General features: G+C 46.0%; 1 protein-coding gene across 2 annotated transcripts in view; it reads left to right on the forward strand.

Annotated features, from left to right (window-relative positions):
• The window catches only part of fermt1 (fermitin family member 1), a 43,078-nt gene extending 33,676 nt beyond the window's left edge, over positions 1-9,402 (forward strand). For both annotated transcript variants that reach the window (XM_039738862.1, XM_039738863.1), the window contains exons 10-15: positions 2,393-2,517; positions 2,916-3,022; positions 4,963-5,190; positions 6,353-6,477; positions 6,642-6,783; positions 9,038-9,402. In XM_039738862.1, coding sequence (XP_039594796.1) covers positions 2,393-2,517; positions 2,916-3,022; positions 4,963-5,190; positions 6,353-6,477; positions 6,642-6,783; positions 9,038-9,211 — 901 coding nt within the window. In that variant the 3' untranslated portion in view covers positions 9,212-9,402. The remainder of the gene's footprint in view (positions 1-2,392; positions 2,518-2,915; positions 3,023-4,962; positions 5,191-6,352; positions 6,478-6,641; positions 6,784-9,037) is intronic.
• Positions 9,403-14,852: the final 5,450 nt, after the last annotated feature.

Here is a 14,852-nt window from a genome sequence, read left to right on the forward strand (position 1 = left end):
TTATTCATTTTTCCGAGGTATAAACATGGTTTTGGTAGCAGTACGGTCTGCAAAAAGGGCAGTCGGTTCAAAAATAGGAGTGAGAACAGAGTCGGGGCAAAATGAGGGTCCAAACCAAAAGTCTAAAGGAGAGAACATCAGAGTCAAATCGTAAACCAAAAATTTGAGTCAAAAGGCACAGCTTTGTTTCAATAACTACTAACCCAAAATTACAAGTTAAGGGAGTCGCTAGATTTGGTCCGGTCTCAGATACAAAATGGCCCCCAAGCCGACCTTTTAACCAGTCACCATGACCCTAGAGGCCACACCCCTAGCAACCAGGCTCGGCCTCATGACAAGTTCAAGTTAAAAATTTATTGTCATGTGCACAGTAGGGAGACACGTTTCCCTGTACAATGAAATTCTTTCTTTGCTGTCCCCACCAAATGCCAATGGTTAACAAACCAACGTATAAAGATAAACATAAATAATAAGTAGCAGAAGCAACATAAAGTATAAAAGCAGAAAGAAGTATAAAGTGTAATGTGCAGGTAGGTGTGTGATGAACAAGGCAAATACAGTTGTGTGAGGTCGATAGAATGAGGTGGACCACGGTTATAAACTCCAGTCAGTTATTTAGGAGTCTAATGGCCTTGGGAAAGAAAGAGTTCTTCAGCCTGGAAGTTCTGCATTTCATACATCTGGACCTCCTGCCTGAGGGTAGAAGTGTGAAGTTTGTGTTAGGGGTGAGTCGAGGCAGTTCTCCTGAGGACTCTGCAGTTGTAGATACTCTACAGAGAGTGCAATTGGGTCCTGGTGATCTCCTCACCAGGATCTTCTCAGTCTTTACCACTCTCTGCAGGTGTTTGCGGTCCATAGCAGTAGTGTTGCCGTACCATACGGTGATGCAGCTGGTCAAGATGCTCTCAACAATGCAGCTGTAAAAGTTGCCGAGGATCTTGGTCAACATACCAAACTTCCTCAGCCTCCTCAGAAAGTACAGCCGCTGTTGAGCCCTCTTGACCAGCTGTTAAGTGTCCAAGTGAGGTCCTCACTGATGTAGATGCCCAGGTATTTAATGATGCTCACCCTCTCCACTTCAAACCCTCGGATGAACAGTGGCCGGTGAGGTTCCCTCTCCTTCCTCATGTCCACTATCATCTCCTTCATCTTGTCTGTGTTGAGGGTGAGATTGTTGTCCTCACACCATGATGCCAGACTGTGCACCTCCCTCCTGTAGGCCGCCTCATCCCCATCAGTGATCCATCCTATCACTGCGGTGTCATCTGTGAACTTTAGGATGACGTTATCTTTGTGGGAGACGACACAGTCCTGGGTGAACAGGGTGTAGAGGATGGGGCTAAGGACGCATCCCTGTGGGGCACCTGTTAGTGATAATGGTGGCTGAAATCCAATTACCAATCCTGACAGACTGGGGCCTGCCAGTCAGAAGGTCCAGGAGCTAGTCACAGAGGGTGGGCTGCAGGCCAAGTGCAGACAGTTTATGGGGGATAACCGTGTTAAAGGCAGAGCTGTAGTCAACAAAGAGCATCCTGATGTAGCAGTCTTTGTTCTTCAGATGGGAGATGATGACTGAAATCGCAAAATGGCTGCCCAACAATTGGCACCAAAGTGTTATTCTTTATCCAAGATTGTGGATCAAAAAGTATCTAGAAGATTGTATTGAGAGCAATTTTAGGGCTCTGACTTCTTGCTCAGAGTTTGGACTAGTGGTTAGTCTTTAGTGCAGAAGAGTTTTGATTTTGTGGTGTTGAATCTTTACTTTGGACTTTGATTTCAATCCCTGATGCTTTCCTCCCTCTGGAGCTGTTTTGACCTGTCAGTTTTTTCAGCCTTTTCAAAACGATGAGATTATCACCTCAATGTGAACTCATCCAGGTGAAAAGAAAAATGGTGTTGCAACAAAAGAACCAAATAAGTTATTCAAAATATCGTGACTAGGTAATACGGGGAAGAGATGGGTGGCGTAGGCCTCCTTGATTATAGCGAACGATCGAGTTTATTGTGTGCCCTTGCACTTCGAACCCTGAAGATCTCAACAGTGTGCAATATCCATCCATCCATCCATTATCCAACCCACTATATCCTAACTACAGGGTTACAGGGGTCTGCAACACAGGGTGCAAGGCAGGAAACAAACCCCGGGCAGGGCGCCAGCCCACAGCGGGGCACACACACACTAGGGACAATTTAGGATGGCTAATTCACCTAACCTGCATGTCTTTGGACTGTGGGAGGAAACCCACGCCTACACGGGGAGAACATGCAAAGTCCACGCAGGGAGGACCCGGGAAGCGAACCCAAATGGGTCTCCTAACTGCAAGGCCTACTGCGCCATCGTTCCGCCCTAGAGTGTACAATATGAGTCTGAATTTCATTCTCTTGCTTACAGGCCTAAAAAGCTGACCCTGAAAGCGTTTAAGGAGTACTGGTTTGTTTTTAGAGACACCACCATATCCTACTACAAGAATAAGGAGTCCGCCCGAGGAGAGCCAATCGAACAACTGCATCTAAGAGGTACGTCGGCCTAGCGGATCGCCACACACGCAACACAAGGAATGGGGTTATTGCTCTTGTGTAACTTTATTACTTGTATAATTCATATTTTTATTGTTGCTTATTAAGTTCCTGTCTTTCGTTCGTTCCGTTTTTGGTTTCTCTTTATGTGACACCATGATTGTGTGTTCTTGAAGAGATAAGTTTTCTCTTTTTCAAGTCAAAGTGACTTCTTCGCAAACATGACATATATGTGCATGTGCCCTATGGAATTGTGTTCTAAAGTGAAGCGTTTTCTGTTCTCTTGCCCACAACGGCGGTTTTTGTTGCCGTCTACGGGGCACGGAGGAAAAACTTAAGAAACGTACCTGTAATGAACGTCTCTGTTATAATAATGAATTTAACTGTTTCGTTGACAGGCTGTGAAGTCGTACCCGACGTTAACGTTACTGGAAGAAAATTTGGCATCAAGTTGTTAATACCAGTGGCGGACGGCATGAATGAAGTCTACCTGCGATGTGAAGACGTAAGCCAGTGAAAGACCATATTGATCTCGGTTATTCTGTTCACGTTGCCCATTCTACTTACGTGGGTGGTCCTGTAGAAATGTCGTCTTCCTTTTCTTTTGGCTGCTCCCATTAGGGGTCGCCACAGTGGATCATCATCTTCCATATCTTTCTGTCCTCTGCATCTTGTTCTGTCACACCCATCACCTGCATGTCCTCTCTCACCACATCCATAAAGCTTCTCTTAGGTTCTACCTCTTCTACCCTTGACTAACAGCTCTATCCTTAGCATCCTTCTCCCAATATACCCCTCATCTCTCCTCCTCACATGTCCAAACCAACACAATCTCCCCTCTCTGACTTTGTCTCTCAACCGTCCCACCTGAGCTGACCCTCTAATGTCCTCATTTCTCATCCTGTCCATCCTCGTCACATCCAATGCAAATCTTAGCATCTTTAACTCTGCCACTTCCAGCTCTGTCTCCTGTGCCACCGTCTCCAGTCCATATAACACAGCTGGTCTCACTATTGTCCTGTAGACCTTCCCTGTCACTCTTGCTGATACCCGTCTGTCACAAATCACTCCTGACACTCTTCTCCAGCCACTCCAACCAGCCTGCTCTCTCCTCTTCCACAATCCCCATTACTCTGTACTGTTGATTCCAAGTATTTAAACTCATCCACCTTCGCCAACTCTACTCCCCTCATCCTCACCACTCCACTGACCTCCCTCTCATTCACACACATGTATTCTGTCTTGGCGGTCCTACTGACCTTCATTCCTCTCCTCTCTAGACCAGATCTCCACCTCTCCAGGGTCTCCTCCACCTACTCCCTACTCTCACTATAGATCACAATGTCATCAGCAGACATTACAGTCCACGGGGACTCCTGTCTAATCTCGTCTGTCAACCTGTCCATCACCATTGCAAATAAGAAAGGGGCTCAGAGCCGATCCCTGATGTAATCCCACCTCCGTCACTCCCACCGCAGACCTCACCACGGTCACACTTCCCTCGGTCATATCCTGTACAACTCTTACATACTTCTCTGCCACTCCCGATTTCCTCATATAATACCACAGCTCCTCTCAGTCACCCTGTCTTATGCTTTCTGCAGGTTATCAAAGACGCAAAGCAACTTCTTCTGGCCTTCTCTCTACGTCTCCATCAACACCCTCTGAGTAAACATCACATCTGTGGTGCTCTTTATTGGCATGAAACCATCCTGCTGCTCAGTAATCATCACCTCACTTCTTAACTGAACTTCCACTACTCTTTCCCAAAACTTCATGCTGTGGCTCATCAGTTTTATCCTCCTGTAGTTACTGCAGTCCTGCACATCCTTCTTATTCTTAAATATCGGCCCACCAGTACACTTCTTCTCCACTCCTCATCATCCTCTCACTTTCCAAGATTCCATTAAGCAATCTGGTTAAAAACTCCACTGTTATCTCTCCTAGACACCTCCATGTTTCCACAGGTATGTCATCTGTATTTGCTTAAAAAAAGTCTAAGAATGAACTCCCAGGTCTCACACCCCTCTGTGGCGAGTTGTGTGGCCATAAGATACTAGCGAACCACTTTACTGCCTGGTTTACTCCATCAAGCCCCAGTGGTCCTCAAACTCAGACATGGGGGACCCCCTGAAACTACAGCTTTTTTCTTTGGACCAACTTCTCCATTTAGTTTGACTCCTAGTCTCATTAAGCAAGTGCTTATTTCCCAGTGTTTCTGTATTTTGGGGGTCCAAGAAAGTTTTATTAGATTAGGCCGAGGATTTAAATAAGTTACTTAGGCATAATTTACCATTTTGTTTACTGATTTGGAGAAGGCTTATGTTAGAGTTCCATGCTGTCCAAGGAAACATTGCTTAAATTTTAACCCATCTTAGATGCGTAGCACAGCTAGTATTGTGTATAAAATAACGTAAAATCACGTAAAATTCTGCTCTTTTAAAGGAATCTCAATACGCAAGGTGGATGGCTGCATGTATGTTGGCATCAAAGGGAAAAACCATGGCATACAGCTCCTACCGGACTGAGGTTCATAACATCCAGTCTTTCCTGAAAATGAAGAATGTGAATTCCGTTCCTCAGGCACCGGCATCTTCGGATCCAGAGGCTATCGACATGACTTCGGAATGCTTTGTGTCTCCGCGATACATTAAAAAGTACAAAACCAAGCAGGTAGGATGAATCCTTCTCACACGGGCAAGTGATGTATCTTTAAATGCATTGCCCTCCGATGTTTTTGTGCCCAAATGAAATGCAATCCAAGGTGTGAAGTGTAAGGGAGGAACCCGAGGTGGTCTTCTGCCGTGGTCGCCCATCCATCTCAAGGTTCTACGTTGTCTGCCCACCACAGTTGTGGTTTTCTGAGTTCTCGTAGCCTTTCTCTCCAGTCTGGCCATTCTCCTCTGACCTCTCTCATTAGCCAAGGTGTTTTCATTGACCAGATGGTTCTTGTTTTTCCACACCATTCTGAGTAAACTCGACTGTTGCGTGCGAAAAATCCCAGGAGATCAGCAGATCCAGAAATACTCAAGCCAGCCCTTCTGACACCAACACTCCGATCGCGGAGAGCCCACTTTTTACACCCGTTCTGGTGTTTGCTGTGAACACAAACTGAAGCCCCCGACCCGTACCTGTGTTATTTTATTCATTGCACTGTGTGAAATGAAATGCCTTGACACAGGATAGAGGTTTGGGGCAGCCACCATATACTTGGGCAAGGCTGCAAACAAAGTGAAGATTGGCAGTACAGTGGTGAACAGATGGAGTCCAAAACAGAACTGAATTCACAGAAGGAAGGGGTCTGGCTTTTAAGGCAGGTTAGCATAAGTGACGTCAGAGGGCCCGGGACTGGAAATGACATCAGTGGGCCTGGGAATGGAAGTGACGTCTGTAGCCCCAGGCAAAATTTCCCATTTTTGGCCTGCGGGGATAAAAGAGAGAGGTTAATTGCACCCTGCCACCCCCTGGCCTGGTATGGAATTGCCTTCTTTTGGTCTTTCTAGCTGCCTCCCATGTGCATGTTTGTGATAGCTGCTGCCCCATGATTGGCTGATTAGCAGGTGTTCCTCACGATTTGCTTTGTGGATGTTGGTCAGATCTACTATTTGTATCCTTTTTGTTGAGAGAAGGCCAACACGGGCATGGAAGGACCATGCAAACTCATAGTCTTCATAGTTGGAGTCAAGCCTTGAGTATTCAAGTAATGGAAAGGAAACGTGTCCACCCCTGCACCACCTTGCCGCCGCCATCTGTTTTATAACAATTATTAATTAAACTTTAATCAACTTTGATTGTACTGCACTTTTATTTGAACAATGCTTTGTCCTGCTTACAGCTCACAGCCCGCATCCTTGAAGCCCATCAGAATGTGTCACAGATGTCACTCATGGAAGCCAAGATGCGATTTATTCAGGCGTGGCAGTCTTTACCTGAGTTTGGCATTGCCTACTACATCGTAAGGTACGCCACCCCATATCATCTTATGCGTCTTCTCCAGCATGGCTATACTTGCTTATCCTCAAAAAATATTCCTGGAGGCCCTGTAAGTCGTTTGCGTCTCAGTTCAGTGGTGTGTAGATTCCTTAAACTGTTTTATTAATGTGCGTTTTTTTTTTTTTTTTTAGGTTTCGGGGCAGTAAGAAGGACGAGATCCTGGGGATTTCCTACAACAGACTAATAAGGATAGACATAGCTACAGGCCTGCCAGTTATAACCTGGAGGTTCTCCAACATGAAACAGTGGAATGTCAACTGGGAAATCCGACAGGTACTCCATAGCACTGCTGGTTGTTCTGTAGAATACTTTTATCAATCCACAAAACTCACTGAATTCTCAGGTCATGAACAATTTTCAGATAATATTTTAAATGAAAAATTGCATCCCGTCCGGTCCTTTGTACTCGGTGTACACGTAAAGCACGTGTCACATTAGACGACTGTTCCAGGCTTCATTTACATAATCTTAACCAGTCAAACAGTCGTCTAATGTGACATACCCAGCTAGGTTGTGACTGGCTAGGATGAAATCAAACAGGCTTGAAATTCTCGTTAGTCGGAGGGGTGGGCCTTACACAGCAGAGCCGAATGAACCAATGAATGATCATCCAGAAGTACAACACAGAATGCAGCGATTAGGAATAAGAAACACGCAAGTGTCTGGAACATCACAGACAGAAGAGAAGCTCGTCTGTCTGATGTCTCGTATTTTATGTACCATAACAGATTGGGGGGGATAAGAAGATTTAAAGGGCAGAGATTGCTGCTGAAGTCGCTGCAGCTGTTAACCATTTGTGAAGTGCCACTCCAACAGGCCACACGCTATTGGCTGTCAGAAACAAAGGGGGAAGGACGACTGCACTAGAAGTGCTCAGAGATGGTCGACTTTAGCTCACGCTTCGAGGTGATCATTTGATGGTGTGGGATTTGTGGCTGACCTGGAGCTGAGAAGCTTTGAGGTGCGTGACCACAGCAATTTACTTGGCGACAAAGATGGAATTTGCACTGTTTGATGGGTGGAGTTTAGCGGCAACATTGCGGAAAAAAAGCGGGTGGTGTCAGTGATGGAGTAGCTGATGTCACTTATAAGCGCTCTGCTCATAGTGCTCAGAGCGGGCATCTGCATGGCCGACTTTAGCTCACTCTACAAGGAGATCACTTGATGCTGTGGGTGTAAAACTGACCTGGAGCTGAGATGCTTTGAGGTGCGAGTCCACAGCAATTTACTTGGTGACAAGAATGAGATTAGCACTTTGGACGGGTGGAGTGTAGTGGCGAGGGGGCTAACGCAGAGAGAGAGAGAGATCAGCTCATGTCACCACAAATTGCTCCAATCACAGTGCGAAGATGGTGGTCTCATGGCTGGCAGATGGAGTTACCTCTGAAAAATGGTGAGGGACATCAAGCTGAGATGCTGTGTGGTGTAAGTCCACAACAATTTATTTGGTGACGAAGATTGGATTTGCACTGATTTGACGGGTGGAGTGTAGTGGCAACACTGAGGAGAAAAAGTGGGTGATGCCAGTGATGGGGCAGTTGATGTCACCTGGAAGCATTCCATTCACAGTGCTCAGGAGATGGTCACTGCATGGCCGACTTTAGCTCACTCTACAAGGAGATCACTTGATGCTGTGGGTGTAAAACTGACCTGGAGCTGAGATGCTTTGTGGTGCGAGTCCACAGCAATTTACTTGGTGACGGGAATGGGATTAGCACTGTGGACGGGCACAGTGTAGTGGTGACGCTGCCCAGAAAAGGCGAGGGGGCTAACCGAGAGAGAGATCAGCTGTTGTCACCACAAATTGCTCCAGGCACAGTGCGAAGATGATGGTCTAATGGACGAAGCTACTCCATCAGCTAACTCTATGAGAGGATCACCTCTAAAAATGTTGAGGGACATCAAGCTGAGGTGCTTTGTGGTGTAAGTCCACAGCAATTTATTTGGTGATGAAGATGGGATTTGCACTGATTTGGCGGGTGGAGTTTAACGCCAACACTGCAGAGAAAAAGCGGGTGCTGTCAGTGATGGAGCAGCTGATGTCACCTATAAGCATTCCACTCACAATGCTCAGGAGATGGTCACTGCATGGCCGACTTTAGCTCACTCTACAAGATCACTTGATGCTGTGGGTGTAAAGCTGACCTGGAGCGAGCTGAGATGCTTTGTGGTGTGAGTCCACAGCAATTTACTTGGTGACGGGAATGGGATTAGCACTGTGGACGGGCACAGTGTAGTGGTGACGCTGCCCAGAAAAGGCGAGGGGGCTACCAGAGAGAGAGATCAGCTGATGTCACCACAAATTACACCAGTTACGATGCTCACAAGACGGTCTTCTACATGGCTGGCTAATGGAGTTACTCCATCAGCTCACTCTATAAGGAGATCGCTTCTGAGCAAAATGGTTAGGGACCTCGAGCTGAGATACTTCATGGTGCGAGTCCACAGCACTTCAGTATTTTACAGGTGTTGAAGACGTTCATCCATCCTTTTATAAAAAATACATTACAGTCTTTTGTTTTTGCAGGTGGCAATTGAATTTGATCAGAACGTGTCCATCGCGTTCAGCTGTTTAAGCTGTGATTGCAAGATTGTCCACGAGTACATCGGCGGCTATATCTTCCTTTCCACACGATCTAAAGACCAAAATGAAACCCTGGATGAAGAGCTTTTCCATAGACTCACTGGAGGACAGGAATGAAATGGTTTTCCAAAACGGCTGGAAACCTCGAGATTCTTCTTTCCGATTTTCTTTTTAAACATCACAAAGATCCTTTCTTGAGTGACTTTCAACGGTCATTAATCTAGTGTTGGTTAAAAGTCAGACATTTTCAAGTTATACCGTAATGAAGTTAAAAAAAATAATAATAATAAAAACAAGTTTTATTTCTACACTGGTCACTCCAACTGAAAAATTATTTCCTGGATTATGAAAATGGATGGTTGGATGGACGAAGGGATGAGATGTGTGGCAGGTCCAAGCGGACAGCTCTAAATGCCAAAGTCATTCCTCACTCAACCACAATATATGTATACTGAATACCTTTAGATCTATCTACCAGTAACGGCGCACGGCTACAACGATAACGTGCAGTGAGTACGCTTGACTTGAGCGTTCATAGTTCTCATCCTCTTTCTCTGTACTTTTACCATTCGTTTGCTCAGAGGTTGATGCTCTTGTTGCTTCCTGAGCAGCTCTTCTCTTCTCCACCCTAGCGGCCCGCTGCTTCTCTTCTTTCATAAGTATCTTTTCACGTTAAAACTGATTAAGTTAGTGTTTGTGTTGCAATTACTTAGTATGTTTTATTTAATTGTTCACTTACGCTGGCACTTAAACAATTCTTGAGGCAGATTGAAGACTTAAGATACGAAGAGGTAGGGGAAGTGATGGTGAAGATGGTAGGGATGAGAACGGCACCCGTACGCGTGTGCCACACAGCCGCCCTGCTGGCCTGTGCTGAGAGTTGATTATACTATAAAATAAAAAGAGGAATAACCTTGGAGATCAATCATCACCCTGAAAGTGGACAGTAGAGGTCTTGTAGGATATGTGTACCAAATTTCAGGTCAAACGGTTTGCGAGCGACAGGTGACTTAAAATCGGGGACAGACAAATAGACAGCCATGGTAGCAAATCATATAAGAAGATAGATATCTATATATCTATACTGTGTGTGTGTGTATATATATATATATATATATATATGTGTGTGTATATATATATATATATGTGTATGTGTATATATGTATATATATATATGTGTGTGTGTGTGTGTGTGTGTGTGTGTGTGTGTGTGTGTGTGTGTGTGTATGTGTGTATATAAACTGCTCAAAAAATTAAAGGAACACTTTGAAAACACATCAGATCTCAATGGGAAAAAGAAATCCTCCTGGATATCTATACTGATATAGACTGGGTAATGTGTTAGGAACGAAAGGATGCCACATCGTTTGATGGAAATGAAAATGATCAACCTACAGAGCCCTGAATTCAAAGACGCCCCAAAAATCAGAGTGAAAAATGATGTGGCAGGCTAGTCCATTTTGCCAAAATTTAATTGCAGCAACTCAAATTGTACGCAGCACTTTGTATGGCCCCTGTGTTCTTGTATACATGCCTGACAACATCGGTGCATGCTTCTAATGAGACGACAGATGGTGTTGTGGGGGATCTCCTCCCAGATCTGGACCAGGGCATCACTGAGCTCCTGGACAGTCTGAGGTGCAACCTGGTGGCATTGGATGGACCAAAACATAATGTCCCAGAGGTGTTCTATTGGATTTAGGTCAGGAAAGTGTGGTGGCCAGTCAATGGTATCAATTCCTTCATCCTCCAGGAACTGCCTGCATACTCTCACCACATGAGGCCAGGAATTGTCGTGCACCAGGAGCCACTGTACCAGCATAGGGTCTGACAATGGGTCCAAGGATTTCATCCTGATACCTAATGGCAGCCAAGGTGCCTTTGTCAAGCCTGTAGCGGTCTGTGTGACCCTCCATGGATATGCCTCCCCAGACAATCATTAACCCACCACCAAACTGCTCATGCTGAATGATGTTACAGGCAGCATAATGTTCTCCATGGCTTCTCCAGACCCTTTCACTTCTGTCACGTGCTCAGGGTGAACCTGCTCTCATCTGTAAAAAGCACAGGGCACCAGTGGTGCATCTGCCAATTCTGGTATTCTATGGTGAATGCCAATCGAGCTGCATGCTGCTGGGCAGTGAGCTCAGGGCCCATTAGAGGACATGGGGCCCTTGGGTCACCCTCATGAAGTCTTTCTGGTTGTTTGGTCAGAGACATTCACACCAGTGGCCTGCTGGAGGTCATTTTGTAGGGCTCTGGCAGTGCTCATCCTGTTCCTCCTTGCCCAAAGGAGCAGATACTGGTCCTGCTGATGGGTTATGGACCTTCTATGGCCCTCTCCAGCTCTCCTAGAGTAACTGCTTGTCTCCTAGAATCTCCTCCATGCCCTTGAGACTGTGCAGGGAGACACAGCAAACCTTCTGGCAATGACACGTATTGATGTGCCATCCTGGAGAAGTTGGACTACCTGTGCAACCTCTGTAGGGTCCAGGTATCGCCTCATGCTACCAGTAGTGACACTGACTGTAGCCAAATGCAAAACTAGTGAAGAAACAGTCAGAAAAGATGAGGAGGGAAAAATGTCAGTGGCCTCCACCTGTTAAACCATTCCTGTTTTGGGGGTCATCTCATTGTTGCCCCTCTAGTGCATCTGTTGTTAATTTCATTAACACCACAGCAGCTGAAACTGATTAACAACCCCTCTGCTACTTAACTGACCAGATTAATATCCCAGAAGTTTCATTGACTTTATGCTATACTCTGATTAAAAAGTGTTCCTTCAATTCTTTTGAGCAGTATATATATAATTTTATACAGTATCTGCCAAATAATACAAAGAGTACACGACACGTGTTTTGCCCTTATTGGGGATCATCAGGTGTGCACACCTTTGCTTCTCTTTACGGTGGTCAAACTTCGGACGTCAGCGCCTGAGGTGAAACCTCTGATCTCGCACCACAGCGGCCGGTTCACTCACTTGACAGGGTGGAGATCGGAGAATTATTTTCTTAGGTCTCAGTCTCAATCTGATTATTAGTGTGGTTACCAAGCAGATAACATGCTAAAGGCTGTGTCCATCTGTCATGTGATTTCTTACAGACCCCTGGGCCTACAACCGTAGTTATCTTCTTAGCTTATGACACGATACGTGCTGGCGAACATTCACAAAGCTATCGGGGGTCCACGTTTTTGTTACAGCAAACTGATTGAGAAGGTGACATGCCAGAAAGAAAAAAAAAAAGAGCAGTGACATCTGCCGAGGGTGAAGCTAATTGTAGTAGCTGACTAATGGATGTTTCAAGAGCCCCCTGTGACCGACTATTAAAGAAAATGAACTTGCGACCCACTCGCTTGTTTACATGACAGGAAGAAAAAGAGGAAGATAAAGAGGAATGGCAGCCCCGTCATCCACTGTGTGTCAAGCGCATATGCAGCGTGGAAACCTGCCTATACTTTCGAACTACTGCTGCTGGAAACTTGAGAGGACTGGAGGTCCTTGTGTTTCCTAATAACCACAGTAATAATGAATCTATCCATCCATTTTCAAACCTGCTTATCCTGGGGAAGCTGGAGCCTGAACCAGAAAGCATTGGCCATAAGGCAGGAACAAACCCTGGACAGGACGCCTGTCCATTGCAGGGTAAAAAAAATCAAAATGGCAAAAATGGCATCCAGCTGACATCACCTTCTCCTTAAACCTTTCCCTCTCCTGGGCTGTTTTGATGGCGTCCCGCCTGCTGACTAACAAAGTGCAGCCCACACTGGAATGTGCAAAGCAGTGATTCCTCAAGATGGTACCACCTCCCCCAAACATTTTATCAAAGCTCCAGCTTATCTCGCCTGTCACAATGGAATGTGTCCTCCTCCTCCTCCTCCTCCTCCTCCTCTTCAACCTGCCCCTTGAGTTCTCTCAATTGCTCTCCTTTAGGACAAGAAGCAGAAACCCGTCGAGTTTTCTCCGTGTTACTTTTAGAAGCCAATAGAAATCAAAGCTCACGTACCATCTGTCTGCATGAAGGTCCCATCAGCCTTGTCCTTCTCGTTCCCGTCTACGGGTGCGGATGTGCCACCCGGAGCCGTTCAGACCCCAGCCGTGTTTATCTGACGGCTTGACGTCACCGGCTGCCCGGTAATTTCCCACATTTTTTTGCCTAAGAGCTGCGAAGCTGCAGGTCCGACTCCCACTCCTAGTTAACGGGGTGAGCACTTCTGAAGTGGGCCTTACAGTGGAGATCATCGGGACGGGCACCAGCTAGTCCGCTCAGGTCACGGAGACACCCGCTTTACTAAGCCTGTTCTTATTCACTACATTAGACCTTTCATTATAGAACAACAAATCTGTGAAATTTAAAATCAAATACGATTAACCCTTCCGGTTCTTGAAGTTTCGATGTGCAATTTATTCTGAAATACCGTTGTTACTGATGGAAAGCTTTCAAATCGCTTCTTTAGCGCTTAGTGCTCTTTTGTTCTTGCGCCATGATTTATTGTTATTACGTGATTCCATCCATCCATTCATTTTCTAAACCCAATGATCCAGAGCAGGGTGCCTGGGAAAGCTGGCAACTAATCCCAGAAATCCTAGGGTGGACACACACACACACACCAATCAAAATGACCTGCAAAGGACTGTGGGAGGAACCCCACACAGACTCGGGGAGAACATGCAAACTCCATGCAGGGAGCACCTGAAACGCGAAACCCCGATCTCCTTACCAGGTGGCAGCAGCACTACCACCGGGCCACCGTGCTGCCCAAACTTGATCATTTATTCTAAACGGTTTCACCAAATCTGCAGTCTGGGCATCACCGTTCTCATCCCATCAAGGTAAGTCTTACCACCAGTAGGCAGCAGCAGTTGTGTGCTGGGACTGATGGGAGGACATTGTTATCAGAACCAGGTTTGTAAAGGGGGCAAAGTGTGATCTTATAAACCAGGGGTCGCCAAGTCCAGTTCTGGAGGACCACCGTGGCTGCCGGTTTTGTTTGTGCTGCTAATTAATTTCTTGTGAATTCATTTTGATTTAATTGCCTTTTTAAGAATTCTTCATCGTTCCCCTGAATTGCTTCATTTCTTTCCTTAAACGGCACCCAAACAGAAGTGAAAATTGAAGTTAGGGAGCCAACAGAAGACCAACTAAGTCAGGACCTCGAACTTCAACCAGCCGCTCAATGAGGTGCCGATTGTCGTTAATTCAATTCGTTCTTTAATTCCGTGGCTTGTTGCTGCTCTCGTGGTGTATTAGCAGACATTTCTGAATTTGTGGATTTTCTCTTTTCTAAGAGCTCTGGTCAAATGTTTTGGGGTCCTGAGCAGATCGACATTCCTGAGACCTTCACCTTTCGTTATTTTCAGATATTGTTTGATGGACACCATTCGTTTTGGCTCGTTTTTTTGTATCTCGCTATTGTTTGGCTGCTTATTAAGGAAAAAGAAGAAGATTTCAACGAAAACGAGGTGGAAATGAACGATTGGGACGAGGAGACGACCACCTGCTCGATTCGGTAGGAGTTGCTTGTTGGGTATAAAGTGTCACTTGTGGTCCTCAGCAGATGACAGTTTGACACCCCTGGTGTAGAGGCAGCAGCCCGGTGTTAGTTGACGTCATTTTCAGTTTACCTGAGCACAGGTGTGAACGCAGGGCCGACTAGAAGAGCAAACGAGCGAGCTTGGCGAGGAGACAGCAGAGCCCTGGCGGGGGAGTGCGGAGTGCGGCGCGCTGACTTCACCAGTTTGAACTTTCTGCCGAGGCGG

This window comes from Polypterus senegalus, chromosome 16 (assembly GCF_016835505.1).
Source record: "Polypterus senegalus isolate Bchr_013 chromosome 16, ASM1683550v1, whole genome shotgun sequence".
Taxonomy (NCBI): Eukaryota; Metazoa; Chordata; class Cladistia; order Polypteriformes; family Polypteridae; genus Polypterus; species Polypterus senegalus.